This window comes from Phallusia mammillata, chromosome 4, assembly GCF_965637545.1.
Source record: "Phallusia mammillata chromosome 4, kaPhaMamm4.hap1.1, whole genome shotgun sequence".
Taxonomy (NCBI): domain Eukaryota; kingdom Metazoa; phylum Chordata; class Ascidiacea; order Phlebobranchia; family Ascidiidae; genus Phallusia; species Phallusia mammillata.
In genome coordinates, this window is record NC_137255.1 from 25,242,852 (window position 1) to 25,260,575 (window position 17,724).

Consider the following 17,724-nt stretch of genomic DNA (forward strand, 5'->3'; position numbering starts at 1 on the left):
TTCGTGGCCCACCATGTGCTGTAAATTTGGGCACAAACAAAAAAATAACTCAAAAACAGGCGAAAAGGTTTCTAGCAATTTATTTTTAATAAGATACATGCTCCTTGGCTACAAGATTCGGAATTCTTTGCAAAAATTACGTTTTTCAAAACAAAGCGCATAATATCTACAGTATAACAAAACAGTAGAATCTGTTCAAATGGCTCTGTGGCCCATTGAAAATGTCTTGGTGGCCTAGTACTGGGCCATGGCCCACAGTTTGGGAACAACTGACCTAAAACTTATTCTCTACAACTCAACAAGTATTATAGAAAGAGTCTGATAGTGTATGTAACTATTGCCATTAAATGAGTTCAGTTCAACTGGCGACACGCGTATACTCTTTCAGTTCCTACTATTACAGGTAAAGCTGTCACCAACCTCGGACTCTTGCGCACAAATGAGTTGAGCGAAATATGAACGCGGAACGTTTTCGGTGTGAAATGTCACTAAACTTTTTTTTTCCAGTCTAGCATTCAAACCAGCTCCAACGTGCCGCATTATTCGTGTGTTTTTCAGACACGATTTTTTTGTCTTCTCATGCAAATTGTTTGATTCGTGGAACACAGTAAGCTTTGAAATCTACTTTGCATGCCTTACACGCAAATTGTAGTAATCATATACAAGCTAAGAAACCAGGCCTTAACCCAGTGGTTCCCAATCGGGGAGGAATTTTATGAGTTCAGGGAAGGAATTTCATAAAAACTGCAAAAACAATTACATTGGAAATGTTACAGAATATTTTGGTCTATAGTATAGACTGTATACATTATTATGTCCATTATAACTTGGACCTGGTTCACATTTGGTAAAGGCTTCTGAATGGACATCCCTAATTAAAACGTCTATTTCAAATTGCTATAATTTGTTATGTTATATTTGTTTTTCCTCTTATGGGGAGGCATGAATAGAGCGAAAATGGGCGAAGGGAGGAATGTAGCAAAAAAGGTTGGGAACCACTGCCTTAACCTATTGAATGTACCTTGTATACCTTACACGCAAACCTCAGTAATCATATACAAGCTAATAAAACCAAATGTTTTTAAAAGTGGTGCTTTTATTTACACGGTTGGTGACGAAAAAGAAACACAAGAAAGTTCAACCTTTGAAAACAGGATTAGTGTGATTATTGGTAACTGATGTAATCTATTTGGAAAATGTTTTACTAGTAAATTTTATTCCGACTACATAGCTAATATTTTTTATTATTGTTAGCATAATTCTGGTCTGTGACCCCAGAAAAAGTTCCATATACAACTACTTGCGTTTAAATTGTACTCGAAATGCAAGAAAATAATAAAACAAATTTGCAGTTAGTGTGAGAAATCCCTTGGATAAATCATATGAATAAAATTAGGATTTATTTTCATGATCCAAATCATGGGATTTTTCATATGATTGTGGATCGGAATACCGTGATGAAGTTAGAATCACAATAAAACTAAGCGAAAAATGTTAAATTCAGCATTAAAATGAAACTAAAAACGTAGTACATCAACAGAAATACCACAACCCTACCACATACGGACAAAACACTGCATTTCAGAAACAATCAGCTTTCACAATGCAAAGAGTAAATAGGCCAAAAACGCAGGATTTAAACAAAAAATACAATCAGACCGACGTTGTAGAAAAACAAGCATGAAAGGGGAAGGTAAACTGAGGGGCCTTAGTTGCAAAAAAATACACAAACAATTTTTACGAGTTAAGGAATTGTTTAGAAAACTGACAAAAAATGTTGCAGTTGGGAATTATTTTATCTTTATAGAACACTTTTTTTCATCACAATTGAAGTTCAGTGTTTTCCGTAATTCCGTTTGATAAAAGATTTGCGAAACATTAGTGTCAAAATAAGGAATTTACAATAAGTATACTCTACAATTTACTTTTACCCAATATTTAAAAGAATAGAAGTTTACTTTGGCTACAAACGTAATCTAATTTATCATAAAACTAAGTTTGTACCATAGTTTTACAAACTTCCAGAGGTTGGTGCCCAGGTTATCATTATAGAAAATTGTTTCATCACAAGCGAAGTTTAATAAATTTCCGTTTGACAAAGAGCTTTGTGAAAATCAAGGGATTTTTACGGTTATGCTTTTACTTTTACCCAATATTAACAAATAATATAATTTATTATGCCTACAAACACAATCTGAAATATCACATAACTAAGCTCGAAACTAATTTTACAAACTTTCAAAGTTGGTGTTGAAAAAGCCAGGTTAAAAATCCCCAGTCTAAAATGTAGTTTGTTTTAGTCCATTTTTTCGAAAAAGCACAACAAAATGGCTTCTACACTCTACATCACAAGAAAACGAAAACAAAATTTCAAAATCAGATTGCTACAAAGAAAACAGTTTTGCTACAAAAACGTTAAGCAATTACAACAACAAGAAAAAGTTCATATCGACCGCAGGAAAAGCAAATAATTAATATTTTTTGAACAGTATACGAACGTGAACATTATATGATGTACCATGTTATTGATGTTAATGCTTGGCAAAATGTAAAAACATGGTTTGTACAGATGAAAGTTATAAAGCACCATAGAATTTTTTCTCTACCTGTTATACAGCAATGTTCATTTGTTCAAACAAAAAATTATCAACCATTTAACATATTTGTACCATATTAGCTTTAGTGTTGTCTATAAACTGAATATAAAAATCTTAAAAACACGCAATATTTTTGTGTATTTTTTTATACGACTGAAGTTTCGTTTTTCAGTCTCTCTTCTTCGGCTGTGCCTTTTTTCTTTTTCTCTTTTTTGCCTTCCAGTGTGTTTAACTGCTTGCTGCTGTTTTTCACGTAAACCTGTGAAACAGTGGTTTGTAAAAATCTAAACCGGTGCAGATCACAGCACACAATATACTTTTTTACATTGCATATTAAATAACAAAGAGACAATTTATTAAGGAGACTGTGGTGTCATTACCATTAAGTAAGGGGCACGTTATTAGGGCTAAACTATACAAAGCCAAATTAGACCCAAACGTGGGTGAAATTACAATATAAATGAGGCCGAGTGTTTAGTCGAGCCTGTTTGGTTCAAACTTAATCCCGAACCCGAATCAAAAAGTCCGGCCCGACTTACAACTCTGCTACTTAATGTATTACATAAACCCGATCAAATAAGAAATACACAGACTGATTTGGTGAACTCAAATTATTATGTCTATCTATTTAACTGGAATCTTGAAAGCAACCTACTCGGGATATACCGGGGCGAGCAACAACCCGAGTACTCGGTATAGGTACCGAGCATCGCTGTTTTTGATGCTCGGTGTTACAAAAGGTTACCCGAGTATTAAATTTGCATCATGCCTGCTGACATACGAAACTAGTGTCCGAAAGGGTATCCAAGAACAAAAATGTTTTTGTTTTAAATGCGTTATATAGTGGAAAACGTGTACTTCTGGAGCTTGTGCAGCTTAATACACCGCTGGTGACGTGATGGACCTTGAAAAGCTACCAAACTAGCACCGAGCATTAACGTGAGATGCTCGGTGTTCGACTAAACTTGGTTCATCCCTGCCACTTACCATAAGAGATTTGGGCATGAAGTACTCCTTTCCTGGTGAACCGTCATTTACTCGACTATCTTCACAAAAGCATAGCAGCAATGTATCCACAGCCATCTCGTAGATAGAGAGAAAGCAGTGAGCAGTCAAATATGAGAAAACCGCCACCACACCAACAGGAACGGCAACATAATGAACATTAGGGTGATATTTTAAAACCAACACCCCGCCTATCCCGGCCACTATGGCCACCACAACCAGTTTACCTGCGAAAATTGAAGTAAAATTTGACCTATGTAGCTAATACGAATACATTCATACTGGGATCAGTACTGAACCGTCGGTGTAGACCAGCGATCACGGTATACTCGTTCATTAATCATAGTACGCCAGACCCACTGAAGGCGCCATACCGAATCAGCCGGCCACCATGCATCCACCAGATGGCAAGGCGCATAGGTTAGAAAAATCTAGCTTGCGGTGGGATTCGAACCCACGACAGAAGGAGTTCCGGAACTCGCGCTGTACCAAGTGAGATACGCAGGCTCAGTGGTGAATTCGGTATTTCGCCTTCAATAGACCTGGCGTACTATGATTTGACCTGCATGTAGTGTATGGAAGAGTTCTGACTTTACGTATGCGACAAATGGAATAGTTTAAATCGTAGCAAATAACCGTTTGATGCAAATCCCGTTGACACAGTCCAAATCGTTCTTTTTTCGGCCGATGTTCATTTTTCAGTCGCACAGACACATACATAACATGTCATCTGATTTCACAAAACATCTCTTTAGAATTGCTTGCTATTTAACCACACGTTGTTATTTTACCATTGCTCGCCACATGGTTTGAATTGTGTAAAATTAATCGCTCGTAACGCGTCATTATAAATTCTTTGACCGAACACCAAACCAATCGATAGGTGGCGCAAAGAGCAACAAAATTCCTTACCTAGGAAAAGCACGAATGTTCCCACAGAATTGATGGCAATAACACGCAGTGCATTTGACAGGAGAGTGGCCACCGCATCACAAGCTGATTTACAGAAGTGCGTTCCATTGATTGCAACCAGTGAATAGGCGTTCTAATGTATTTGTACAGTTAGTACAATTGAGTAGTAGAGTGGAAAGTGGGCTCACACCAAGCACAAAACCGATTTTTTTGTAAAGTAAAGCCCTAATTAGGTCGCAAATTTAGATTTTCCAAGGTGAACAAGTGTGACCAGGTAAAAAGTTTGGTTTAAATTAAGGCTATTTCGTTTAAGCACAAGTCCGAAAACCCCAAACCGACTTACAATACTGATACAATAAAAGTTACAATGATTTATAGTAGTGGTGCACAACCTGCGGCCGCAGAGACGAGTTTATGTGGCCATGAACTTGTATGCTACAATATATGTTCTGGTGGCCGGACACAAGTTAAACTTTAGACATCATATGTTCGGATTTCAAAGCTGCTCTGAACAGGGTTGCCAGGTTAAAACTTTGAAAACAGGCCAAGTTGTGCACCCCTGATCTACAGGTTTAACAAACTCACAGTAGTTTGCTAACAAAAGTCTATGTTAACATTTTTGCAGCAGATTATTAAGTCAATGAGGCTGTGTAACGCTACAAAAGGCAATCCAAGTTGTTTCCCTGTCTATAGTTCATTTTAGGTGATGAATGCAACTAGTAACTTTTCCATTATTTATATTCTTAAACACAATCGTAATAAGATATGACTTACATAGTTTAAGTATCGCAGACATTTTTCCAAGATACACAGACAACAGATGCAGCATTTCACCAAAATTTTCGCCACAATGTTTTTCTGAAAATAACATAAAAAACTTTATGTTTATTTTAATTCATTTGCTAATGCTAAAAAGTTTTTAGTAGTTTTCTTACAGTAAATGGCAAAATGTATACTCTTAAAAACAATGTATTGATATTAATGAACTAATATTGTGAGATATAATAAACATAGTTAGTAAAGTATTTTTATTTGAACAATTTAGTAAAAAATGACAGGAGACTATAATCCATGTGCCTTTTTGCAAGCTTTAAAATCGGCAACTGTCTCAAAATATAAAACAATAGAAAGTATGATAGATAAAACTGCAAAGTAATTGATTACATATCAAAATATTTGTATGTGTATGGACTATAAAGAAATTCAAAATTGTAAAACTTACAGAATCTTTGATTTGTCTCTCAATGTACATGAGAATACATCTTGGTATCTTTACAAGAACAATAATAAAAGAACCAAGAGCACATGAACCGATGTGATTGGCTATTAGTCGTCCAATCGAAGACAAGATTGGATTTCCAAGTTTCTTTTTGTCCCTGACAAGCAAAAGTTTCACAATTAGAAAAATCTAAATAATACTTTAGTTTATCATAGAATGCCAGACCTAATGAAGGAGCCATACCAAATCAGCCAGTCACCTAGCATTCACAATATGGTAAGGCATAAGATAGAAAAATCTAGCCTGCGGTGTGAGTCGAACCCATGACAGGAGTCTTTCCAGAACTCATGCTCTACCAACTGAGCTACACAGGCTCTGTGGAGAATCCGTCGAAAGTTGAATCACAAGCACAGTTGCCTGCATCGTATGCTGCAAATGTCAGCTTCGTGGAAGGGGATCGTCAGATCAACCAGTAATCAGTTAAGATATGAATCCATAACTGGGATCAGAATTACCCCTAAAGTGTCGATGCAGACCAACGATCAATGCACACTCATATAGACTCATATTTTTAAAATTAAAAATGAAACCAAACTTTCACATTGGGGTCTAAAGGACTACCCAATGGGCCACAAGATCAATAGTTACAATGCACAATTACAGATATATCTGCCACATGTGCAAATTTGAATTGGTTAAACCAGTGGTTTCCAAACTTTTTTAATGCGACCCAAATATTTCCACAATTTAATTTTGTAATTTCCCGCAAAACATGGGTATGCATTTTTATCTGAAAAAACAACAAGTTTTAAAAATTTAGTTCAATGAAAACTACTGCGCTACTTCCAGCAGAAATTCTTCATCATTTTGACCTAAAATTCTGACTGCGGCAAATTTTGGGCTGCGAAGTTGAAAAGTATACATGACTTCGTTTTAAAACAGGTGACCCAAAAACATTTCAGACGATCCACACTTTGGGAAATGCTGATTCAAACCACTCTTTCCCAATAAATCGTTGAAACGTTGAAAAATTACAGTAAGTATGGAGGCATCTTTAGGCATTTTTGTAGATTCACTTTATACTAATGGAGTTTAATTTTGTAGTAATTATTTATCTCAAATCATATTAGTAAACATACCAAACAGCATATCTGGACACCAAGGACATGATTTGCTCAGTTCAATATAGCCTTAAGTCATAAGATTTATGCATTTATAAAGCAGTTAGCAGTAAGCCCACATACCTTGTAAAGTAGAATTTAGCCACAGCTCCTGCTATAGTCATCTGTTGACAGGCGAGAACAAATTCACTGATCCAAATCACACCGATGAGATGATACCACCACATGTAACGGACGACCATCGTCTCATTAAACCTCACCCACCCCTCATGTTCATTCACCATATATGGTTCTCCTGCAAATATTATTTAGTAATTTACCACACATGAAACAATGGTTTAATCATAAACATAACTGCCAAAGAACTGGTGTACATACTGACAATATATAAAGATTCTTGAAACGTCTGCATGATGTATTCTTTATACACCAGATCTTTGGCAGTTATGTTTATGATTAAATTACTCTTTTAAGTCGTGTATAGTGTTCCTAAAAAAACAATGGGAAAATAAAATTGATAATTTAAACACAAGCTTGTTTTTAAGTGTTATTAAACAGATTTAATGTGTTTGGGAAATTAATTAAAATCCGTTTTTCCGTTGTATTTAACAAGAATTTTTAACAAACAAAAAATATTTTAAAAATTTTTTAGTAATACTGCCAATTTCAAAAAATTATTTTATCTGTTGCAACAAAAATGGTAAATATGAAAATCATTGAACCTTTTTAAATTCATTTTGTTAATCTATTTTTCGAGCAATTTTGCAAATGCAACTGTATGGTAAAGGTAAGTCTGCTTTACACATACAAAATACAACAGATGCATGTAGCAGTGCTTTCACAGAAATTAACCTGAATCAATGTAACTTAAAAGGCTCAAAACAGATGCATAAGTGTTTAACATTAATTTCTACATCTTGAAGTTGCAGAAATGAACCCAAAGCATACCTGCTGTTGCAAGAAACCCAAACACAACAATCCAGCACATCCAGAATAAAACCAATACTATGAATGTCCACAAAGGTTGGAGCAACAAGAAAGGCATGTGAACCATACATCTGCCTGCTTCATAGAACAGATCAACAGTGAGTGCTACACGTTTTCTCATCACAAAGATAAGGAGTAGAAGTATCACCTAAGTAGAAAAGGATTTAAATGACAGAAAATAGTTTGGACGTGAACATAGTTACTGTAAGTATTCAATTGCAAGTCACATTTTGAAGTATTAAAAAAGTAGTCCCTCATTTGTAATCTGCAGGTTTTTTTTCAGTCACTTACCAAAGTTAGCATAAGTAGTGTTACTATTATATGCTAGCATGCATGGATATTATCACAACCCCAACTTACAGTAAATACTGTAGCAGCAATGGAATACCATAGAAACGTCTCAACATTTTCTTGTTCAGATATTAGAGTGATATTGAATGGCTTGTCGAGATTCAGTGTCGCTGATGCATAAGACCACCACAGCAAACCAGTACCAGCTAAAACACATGTTATAATTTAAATATACATATAAGGTACAGAAAACATGTAGACAATGGATTGGGAAATTTTTGATGGCTAACAAGCCAGGTGGGCACCTATGCAAAAGTAAAAATAAATCTTTATTGAAACAAGTCAAAATTGTGAATTTGGGAGTAAAAGTCAGCATACAATGAACAAGAAAATTGTGTGCACATTCTATTTTTCAGCCACTAAAAGTTCAAAATTACTAAATTTATGTTACAGAAATAATTTAAAATATGTTGCAGGAATATAACTATGTGTACTAATGTACCCTAAGCTAACATTAATATTGTTCAGTTCCTAGTAAGAATATATTGCATAGAAAAAATAATAATGGACCAATATAAGGTTATCTAGTTTTCAAAACGCATTGCTGGCTTTGAGTGTTATTGAATGGTAGGGGAGTCTTATTTTTCAAGATTAGGTCTGTGCAGACCAAGTGTACACAACTGATATAAGTGACATATTTTTGGATAGGTGGTCACTTAATCATACAAGTACGTTCAACAGAGCATAGTGTCAAAGTTAATCTGGATTTCAGCAAACCACTGAGTTTAAGCAGAAATAGTAAACAATAAAAATTGGATAGTTGGAAAAATAAAGAAAACAATTTTGCTTATGGGCAGTAGGGATGGGCCGAGCCGAGCCAGAACCCGAGTACTCGGTACCGAGCATCGCTGTTTTTGATGCTCGGTGCTCGGCCGAGCAGTCGCACAAACTGACCCGAGTGTTAAATTTGCATAGTCATGCCCTGCTAACATACGTAACTAGTGATCTAAGAAATCCTTTAGAATCTAAAGGGTATCCAAGATAAAAAAAAACGAATGATTTTTCAAATGTATTGGATGGTGGAAAAAGGCGAGCTCAATAAAACACCGCCGGTGACGTAAGATACCTTATAGACAGGGTTGCCATACCGTCCTTATTTCTAAGATTTGTCCTTATTTTGAAGGGCAATGTCTTAGAAAAGTTCATTGTCCTTATTTCTAAGAAATGTCCTTATTTTTGACTTAAGTCCTTTTTTCTTATTTTCAACAATTACAAGTCGAAACCCTGCTGCAAGTAGAAGTAAACCTATACCAGAGCTGTCGTGAGATGTACAAAGAATTTTATACAAACAAGAAGTTTTTGGAACAGATTGTTTTTGGCAAAAAATACGGCATTGGATATGTCATGTCTCGTATAAATGCAAGAATTTGTTCAAAAACATTTGTTTTGTTTCGTATGAAAATTTTATTTTTCGGTTGTCCTTAGTTTTAGTTTCAAGTCGATGGCAACCCTGCTTATAGAGCTAAAACGTAGAAAGGGGATTTTTTGTGACGTCATAATGTACCGAGCGTGCTCGGCCGAGCACCAAGCATTTAAGTGAGATGCTCGGTGCTCGACCAAACAGAACATTCGCAGTTTTGGCACATCCCTAATGGGCAGTGATGTGATTCAATTTTTTTGTCAGTCGATTCTATCAAAAAAGTCATATTTTTCAGCCACAAAAAAGTCCATTGACAGTAACAAGTAATGCTAACTAGTTCGCTGATCTCATAAAATTTTCTTGAAAAGTTCAATAGAACCTGTGCAAACCAGTTGAATCCCACCACTGCTTATGGGACAAAAAGATTTCAGTTTTTTTTTAAGTTAGCAACATTTGGGTTATACGATTTTAAGCAGCTTTTTCCACTTACCCAACGACGTAATGACTACTATTATGTTGATGATATAAACCACAATGCTTGCCAGGTATCGGATAAGCAAAACAATGATAAAGGACACCACTGAAAAGATGAAAGTAATAGTTATACATTGGTTTAAACATTAATGCAAAAAAAACTTACAGACAGCCAAAAAGCAAAGACCGATAATGGCATATCGGCACATGTAAATTTCACTCAGTATTCTTGTCAGGGGATCAAGATTATTGAGAAATTTTACCATGTCCACTAAGAACTCCAGGACATTGCTTGGAGCACATCGATATATTACCTCCGTACTGTAAACAATAAATAATTAAATATAAAAAATACAACTACTATATAGACAGCAAAATTAACGGATAAACTTTTAATATAAAAGAGCATTTGTATGTAATTAGGGAATTGAAAAACTAAAGAAATGTAATCTGAAAGTAAAAAAAATGCAACTAATATTTAAAAAAACAAATGTAAAAAAGTCAATTTAAATTTACCTAATGAGACAAAACAGTATTTATATATATATATCCTTCACTTATTTCGTAATGGGTCCCATCTCAGTCACTGTATTTTATATCCTTAGTTGTTTCTGCAAACAGAAACTCATGGGTCCCCCACACATGCAAAGTTGTAAATAATGGATTTCATGAAATATAGAACTATAATAAATTTTGGTGCTATGAGTTTAAACAGGGCCAAAAAAGTCTGCAAAAATAATCATGCTGTATGAGGCACAAGTTGCATTCAATTCGGCAATTGTTGCCAAATTTACCAATTTTAGGGGTTATTGGGGCTACATGATGGAACTCAATAATCAACACCCATAAATGGCAAAATGAACAAATTGTCCAGATTTCATCCAAGTCGGGCATTGTTTAAAAAAATTACCCATTTTAAGGGGCTAGTGGGGTAAATATTGGGGCTACAGGGTGAAACACAACTATCGACAGCTTATTATGGCAAAATGAACAAACTGTCCAAATTTCATCTAAGTCGGACATTATTTAAAAAATTCGCCCATTATAGGGGGCTAGTGGGGTAAATATTGGGGCTACAGGGTGAAACACAACTATCGACAACTTATTATGGCAAAATGAACAAACTGTCCAAATTTCATCTAATTTGGACATTATTTAAAAAAATAGCCCATTTTAGGGGGCTAACGGGGTAAATACTGGGGCTATCGAGTCAAACAAAACAAATGGCACATCTACATAACCATATCTACCATCTGTGAAAATTTCATCCAAATCCACCAAAGATTTCAGGACAAAAGTACATGAACAAACTTCACCGGAGAAAAAAAACAGAAAAAAAACAGAGTGAAATTAAGATGCGTCCCCTTCAGGAAAGGGGACCAATAATAACAAATCAAGATTTTTGAACAAAATTGAGTTTCATACCTTGGGTCTAATGGCAAAATAGGGCAGTTTCCAATTTTGCTACTGACACCTTGACTTACGTAATCCTTTGGATCAAGACTGTAATCACACAATTGTGAGCCAGTTTCTTCATAGAAATCATAAAGGTCCTGTAATCATAAAAGAAGTATTTTTAACCTTGAGGCAAAAGGCCCAACAACTGTACTGAATTTTAAACACAAAAACACGTAATTTTGGATGTTCTAATGCAGTGGTCTCCAACCAGCTGGGAATTTGAAAACTATGGGGAAAAATTTTTACTTGTAGACATATAGTTAAGTTCTGGGAGTATAATCTGTGAAGTTGATAAAAGACGCATTTTTAAACATTGTTTATTTGGTTCAGCATCTACTATGCACTCTATTAGGGAGGAATGAAAATGTTAAGAACTGTTAAGAGATGAATTAGTTGAAAAAGGCTGAAAACTACTGTTCTTATGCAAGCAAAGAACAGTGTAATGTCCTTTTTGTACCTGCAATGTTCGTAACTCTCTGTCTGGGCATTTCTTTACACAAATTTCAAGTGAAGAATAGGGATCCAAGACGTCCATGAAAAAGACAAACCTAAAACAATTAAATTTCAAATAGGGTTTGCGAGAAAATACAAGTGTCAGACAAATTGTATTCAAAAACATGTAATGTCAAGTTAAATTGAGCTGCATACTTTTTCCCAGTCAAGTCAAGACCAGAGTTTGGGTTTTCCGTAAGTTTTTTGTTGGTTCTGTCGCATGTGTTGCCATAGCTGTCGTAACCATTGATAAGTCTGCTAGCAGCCCCACTAGCGATCGAAAACGCCGCAATAATGAGCTAAAAAAAGGAAAAAACTGCTCAAAAAACAAGAGATTACATTGCACAACATGTAATGTTAATTAAACGTTTCTGTCACAAATCATTAGTATGGAAATGGCACTTACATGGGACATTTAAGTAAATAAAATTGACCTAAAAGCAAAGTTGTAATGGGTTTTCTGTATTGTGCGCTTTTATAGTTGAAGTTTTGCTGTGAAATACTATGTGTGTAAAACATTTTGAGAGTTATATAATTTTGAGATAGAATATTATATTTATTCACCACCATTTGATTAACGAAATATAGCAAAATACAACTGTGGGATCTACAATTAAGTTAAAAGATTGTTGCAGCTACCCAATCATTTTTTTCCTAAACATAAGCAAGTACAGTAATACTTTAAATTAGATCAAAAAGGACACCAAATAAAACAGTGTGTGTAAAAAAATATTTAAAGCAACTAGATCTGCAAATATAGTAAAAATACACAATTAAAACAGTGAGTGTCATTTAAGAATCTTTTTTAAAAGAAACAAACCTGCAAAAAAGTAAAATACTCCATTTACCCACTGTCAGTCATATGAACATGAACAATATGCAATAAAAGCTAAACATTAGTTACCATTCCAATAAAGAAAAGCACAAAGACACAGAGTGGTATGATGTCTGTACATGATCGTTTTTGCAGTGGCTTCCAGAATTGTGGTTTTGGTGGTTCTTCACCGGATGGACGTCGAATAGCACTATAACAGCAACCCATTGCAAAACATCAATGCATGACAAAACCTATGTTTTAATCCAAACCTGTGGCAGAAAATAAAAGATTTATAAAAATGCGACCAAATAACGAGTGTTTCCAAAAAAAATTTTTTAAACACAAATTAAAATTTACACAACTTTTGTGTTTTGTGACAAAAAAGTTTTTATCCATAATTAAGTAATAGAACCAGTCCATTTGAAAAAAATAGTGTTTCAAGTTTGAAGTAAAACACAATAACAGTATGTTAGATTGCTCTAAGTATAGCAATTCAAAAATTGAAAGTTACATTTCTTTCCAATATATATCATTTAAATACATTCCAGTGAATTCAATTTATAACTTTTGAAACACAGCATTTTCCACACACATGGGACAAACAAACAACAACAAATCGAAACTTTTAAATGGTGTCATGAAGCATCACCATCAGATAACTGATTGTCACTATTTTCGGAACTAGCGTCCGAGGAATAAGCAACCAAAGACGTTAACCTCTTCAATTTAGGATCACTTTTTACTGTCGACACAATGTTCGTTTTTTGTGGCAACTTTCCTAAACCGACTTTTTCCATTTGCGGATTTTGTTTCACAATATGCGGCTGTTTCTTGATGTGATTTTTTAACTGAGATGTCACATTTTTTGTCTTTTTTCTGATCTTGACACCAAGAAAGTTGTTTCCAGTTTTTTGTTTCGACTTCTGACTTGAGTTTGACCAAAGTGAGCTGGACATTTTTGCTTGTAATGACTTTGTAAGAGATTTAGGCAGTTTGGCAGATAAATGTTGAATTGACGATTCTACTTTTCCACTCACAGATCCCTCAAATACTGGTTTAGTTTCAATGTCTTTGCGCAGTTCATCTTGTTTTGCATCAAACGCTGTAAGAAGCATTTGTTAGAAATAGCATTTTGAGAATAAGTTTCAAAAATTTAATGGTGAAAATAACAGCCCAAATAGACATAAAAAGCAACATGCTTTAAATATGTCAAATGTTTCGCCCCTTTTTGTCGTGAAGCAAGTGTATACAAACGGATGATGGCATGAGCATTTGCTAAAAGGTTTGAAATATATAAAAGCATGTCGCTTTTTACATCTATTTGGGCCGTTATTTTCACCATTAAACTTATAAACAGATCCGTATATAGTGCTCCAAAGTTTCCAAAAGAATTTTACGTTGGCATAAAAATTGAATCTATTTACATTGATGTTTGCAGAAGTCACTTACATTTGATGCTTTGAAATTGCATTAGTTGTGCAACCTTCATGTCTTCATTTGATTCAGGGAGCAGTGGAATGTCTAATGAGGATTTTTGTAACAATGATGCATCATGGTTTGCAACTTCCTCTAATCTCTGTACAATTTTTTATAAATTAAGAAAAAATGAATCTTGAACAGTGTGTTGCTAAAAATCGTTGTGAAAAAAAGCAACTTGTAATAGGAAGGTCTTGATGTCAAAATGCAGATGTACATGACAACTATACACCCACATTGGCTCAAAAAAATAACAGTTTTCACAATAACAACCAACCAAGTGGCAAATAAATTTATTTTGTTTCAATACGGCAATGGCACAACAAAACCTAGTTTGTTGATAAGCTTTCAGGTTTACGATCAATGTGTAAGAAAAAAAAAAAATTTAAATGTTAGTTTTTGTTCACTAGTTACAATACATTTACCTGCAAACCAAAAAACAACATCATGTTGTGATATTTAGAATTAGTATGAAAGTTTTGGCTCTATGCTAAAGTGGTACAATACAAACATGTTTCATTCATACTATCAAACAAACATTTTTTTTCAAAAACAGACTGAAACAAACATGCATTAAAGACAGATACGTCGAAAAACTACCAAAACGTTTATCAATAGCCTGGTTTTTCAGCAGTCAATGTCAAGTAAAACACAAACAAACAAATGAATAAATGTTTGAAAGGTAACCTTTTTCTCCTCGCGAAAAGATTTTCTTAATGCTTTGTTGAGTAAATAATCATCACGCTTTTCCTCTTGTATGTCCTGAATTTCCTCCAGTGTGGGAACAATGTGTTCGAGCTTCTTTTTGTCTTGCGCTTGATGCTCGAGTTTATACATCGGATCACTACTTAACTTCTTTTTCACTTCATGATCTAAAAAAATTCCATTTATAATGAGTGCAAAAAATATTTTTTTAAAACAGTTAGGGCAAAAAGTTGAAATCACACAACACCATACAATCTATAATCTGCCTTTGTTTTAAAAAAACCTTCTTAAAAATGGAAAATTTTGTTAATTTTTAAAAATTGAAAAATTTGTGAAAATTGTTTTGGGTGACAACACATAGGGATAGGCAACACAGAACACTAAAATAGCATACTATTTGGAATAGCGCCCTTATGTATACATACATGCAACATGCATGCATTTATACATAAAACACATCACATTTTATTCATACAAACACTATGTTAGATAGTAGTTTTTGTGATCACCTGTCATTTCAATTTGTTCATTATTTTTCGCATCCCATCTTTCCTCCTTTCTCCTAGCACCGCTCAATATCACATATTCACAATTGGCAGGATCAGTTTGTATTTCAAAATGTTGCTCGCAAAGATGACATTTCATCCGAAATTTGTAGATTATGGTTGAATAGTAGTTGCCCATCTAAATACATAACCACAGAAATGTGTAGTGACTAGGGATGGGCCAAAACTGAAAATGTTCTGTTTGGTCGAAACTGAGCACCTCAAAGTAATGCTCAGTGCTCGCTTCGTTATGTCAACTGTGTTGTACTAAGTTGTACATGCCCCAGAAGTAGGCGCTTTTGCACCATCTAACACATTTAAAAAACACTATTTTTTGTTCATTGATACCCTTTCGAACACTAGTTTTGTATGTTAGCAGAGTGATTTTAATGCTTGGGTCAGTTTGTGCAATGCAGATGCTTGGTACTGAGTACTCAGGTTCTGGCTCGACTCGACCCAACCCTAATAGTTACAGACAGCTTATAAAAACACTTCACAAAATGTACACAATCTTTACAAACCTTTTTCTTTTCAGCATTATATCGAACACCCATTCCAATATGGCTATTACATCCATTGCACCAAATATTGTATGGCATTTCAAACCTGATGATAAGAATTCCCTGCAAAATATGTTTCGTTTAGTTTTCCCAGAGTAAAAAAAACAGTATCTAAATACAAATTTAGCCTAATTAGTAGTGGTAATCATAATAGGTATAGTTGTAAACTAAGCAGTCAGTATTTATCACTGAATGACATTTCAATTTCTAAATGGCAAACATTGCTTGTATTTTAAAAGATTTGTTAATGCCTCTCAGTTTTGTTTGTTTGGGCAATCAACATTTTTGAGCAATGACTTGGAAGGGGACCTATAAACCACTTTGGTGCAGTGCTAGCAAGCAATTTAATTTTTTTTTTGTTCAAAGTAGATCAACCCACATTTTTTGTAACCCTAAATGCTAGATCAGTTGCCAATTTTACCTGTAGTAGTTACTTCAAAATAAGCATAAACTTAACTTGTGTTATAAAGGTTTCGCATGTGGTCTTATCATGCATCTGTATTCACACATGGTTTCATTTTTAATCTCTATCTCAAATGACTCAACTTTTCATTAGAATGTGCCTTTTATATTTTAAAGATAAATGCCAAGAAAACTCTTTCATATTGCAACAAATAGAATATAATAAGGTTGTTGAAAGCCCATGTAGCCGTACATAGTGTTAATCTTATAATCTCTAGTCTTAGGACTGCTGAGTTGAATTCATTTAACTCCGTGAAACAACCATAGCAACAATATTGCACTAAAATATTCACACTGTTGGTAATATTCACACAAGGTGAGATGTAACATAGCGCAACAAACGAGGGGGCACAATTGGTGGTGTGATGGTAAACCCACCGCAGCTAGGCCTCATAATGAAGATTTTTTCGAATACCCTTATATTCCAGTGTGCAGAACATAGCAGTCTGCAACAAGATTTCAGACGAGCAGGACCAACATGTCCTGAGTGCGCAGTAGGCGCAAACCAAGGGATACAAAGCAGGACAGTCAAATGCTTTGATGCAAAAATTGTCATGTAAACAATTGTTTTTAAATCGTGCATACAGTTGCTAAACTCTGCAGAATCATAAAGAACTCTTACCTCCCCAAGTTTTCTTGCTCTTTCTCTGAGCGGATGGGAATTGTGATATCGGTCGAGTGAGCCATGTTTCTTGTAATCAAAGTCAGGTGGATAATACTTGTTTACTCCTTTTCGTTCTCCCTGTTAAACAATAAAAAAACGTATTTAACCAACTTTTCACACCGTGACATACAATATTACAGCAAATGTACAATGTCATGTCGAGTAATAATGTATTGTCAACTAAAATTCGATTAATCATATATTACAGTCCTACTATAAACTATACAGTGCACAAATTAGAAAATTGGTAATCAACAGTAAAAAACGTATTATTTACCATGTTGCTCTAATCCAGATGCACTTGTCTGTAGCACACTAACTTCAATGCAACAAGTATTCCCTGTTTGCCAAATTTATAAAGTAAAAAAAGTGTTTGAGTCAGCTTTAATATTTTCTGTTTTATAACAAACTGTATGTACACTATTGCTCGCTCCATATTTAACTGCATTCTGGATAAAAAGGCGTTTTGCCTAAATAAAACCCTGGAGCCACGCCTAAGCCTCTTCCATATAAACCCAA

General features: G+C 34.6%; 2 protein-coding genes across 2 annotated transcripts; both read right to left on the reverse strand.

Moving 5' to 3' along the window:
- Positions 1–1,078: 1,078 nt before the first annotated feature.
- Positions 1,079–13,018, reverse strand: LOC145223165 (choline transporter-like protein 1). The gene is made up of 14 exons (XM_080089522.1): positions 12,881–13,018; positions 12,133–12,275; positions 11,942–12,032; positions 11,452–11,579; positions 10,193–10,347; positions 10,043–10,132; positions 8,202–8,338; positions 7,803–7,989; positions 6,978–7,149; positions 5,737–5,890; positions 5,289–5,372; positions 4,515–4,647; positions 3,585–3,829; positions 1,079–2,856 (listed from the first exon to the last, which is right to left on the reverse strand). Exons 1-14 carry the CDS (start codon positions 13,016–13,018, stop codon positions 2,743–2,745), a joined length of 1,971 nt encoding a protein of 656 aa, XP_079945648.1. The 3' UTR covers positions 1,079–2,742.
- Positions 13,019–13,062: 44 nt separating this feature from the next.
- On the reverse strand, positions 13,063–17,571 carry LOC145223166 (coiled-coil domain-containing protein 130 homolog). Its single transcript, XM_080089523.1, has 7 exons — positions 17,483–17,571; positions 17,164–17,283; positions 16,041–16,142; positions 15,484–15,658; positions 14,957–15,141; positions 14,243–14,369; positions 13,063–13,895 (listed from the first exon to the last, which is right to left on the reverse strand). The coding sequence occupies exons 1-7, from the start codon at positions 17,483–17,485 to the stop codon at positions 13,429–13,431; spliced, it is 1,179 nt and encodes a 392-aa protein (XP_079945649.1). The 5' UTR covers positions 17,486–17,571; the 3' UTR covers positions 13,063–13,428.
- Between the last annotated feature and the right edge of the window lie 153 nt (positions 17,572–17,724).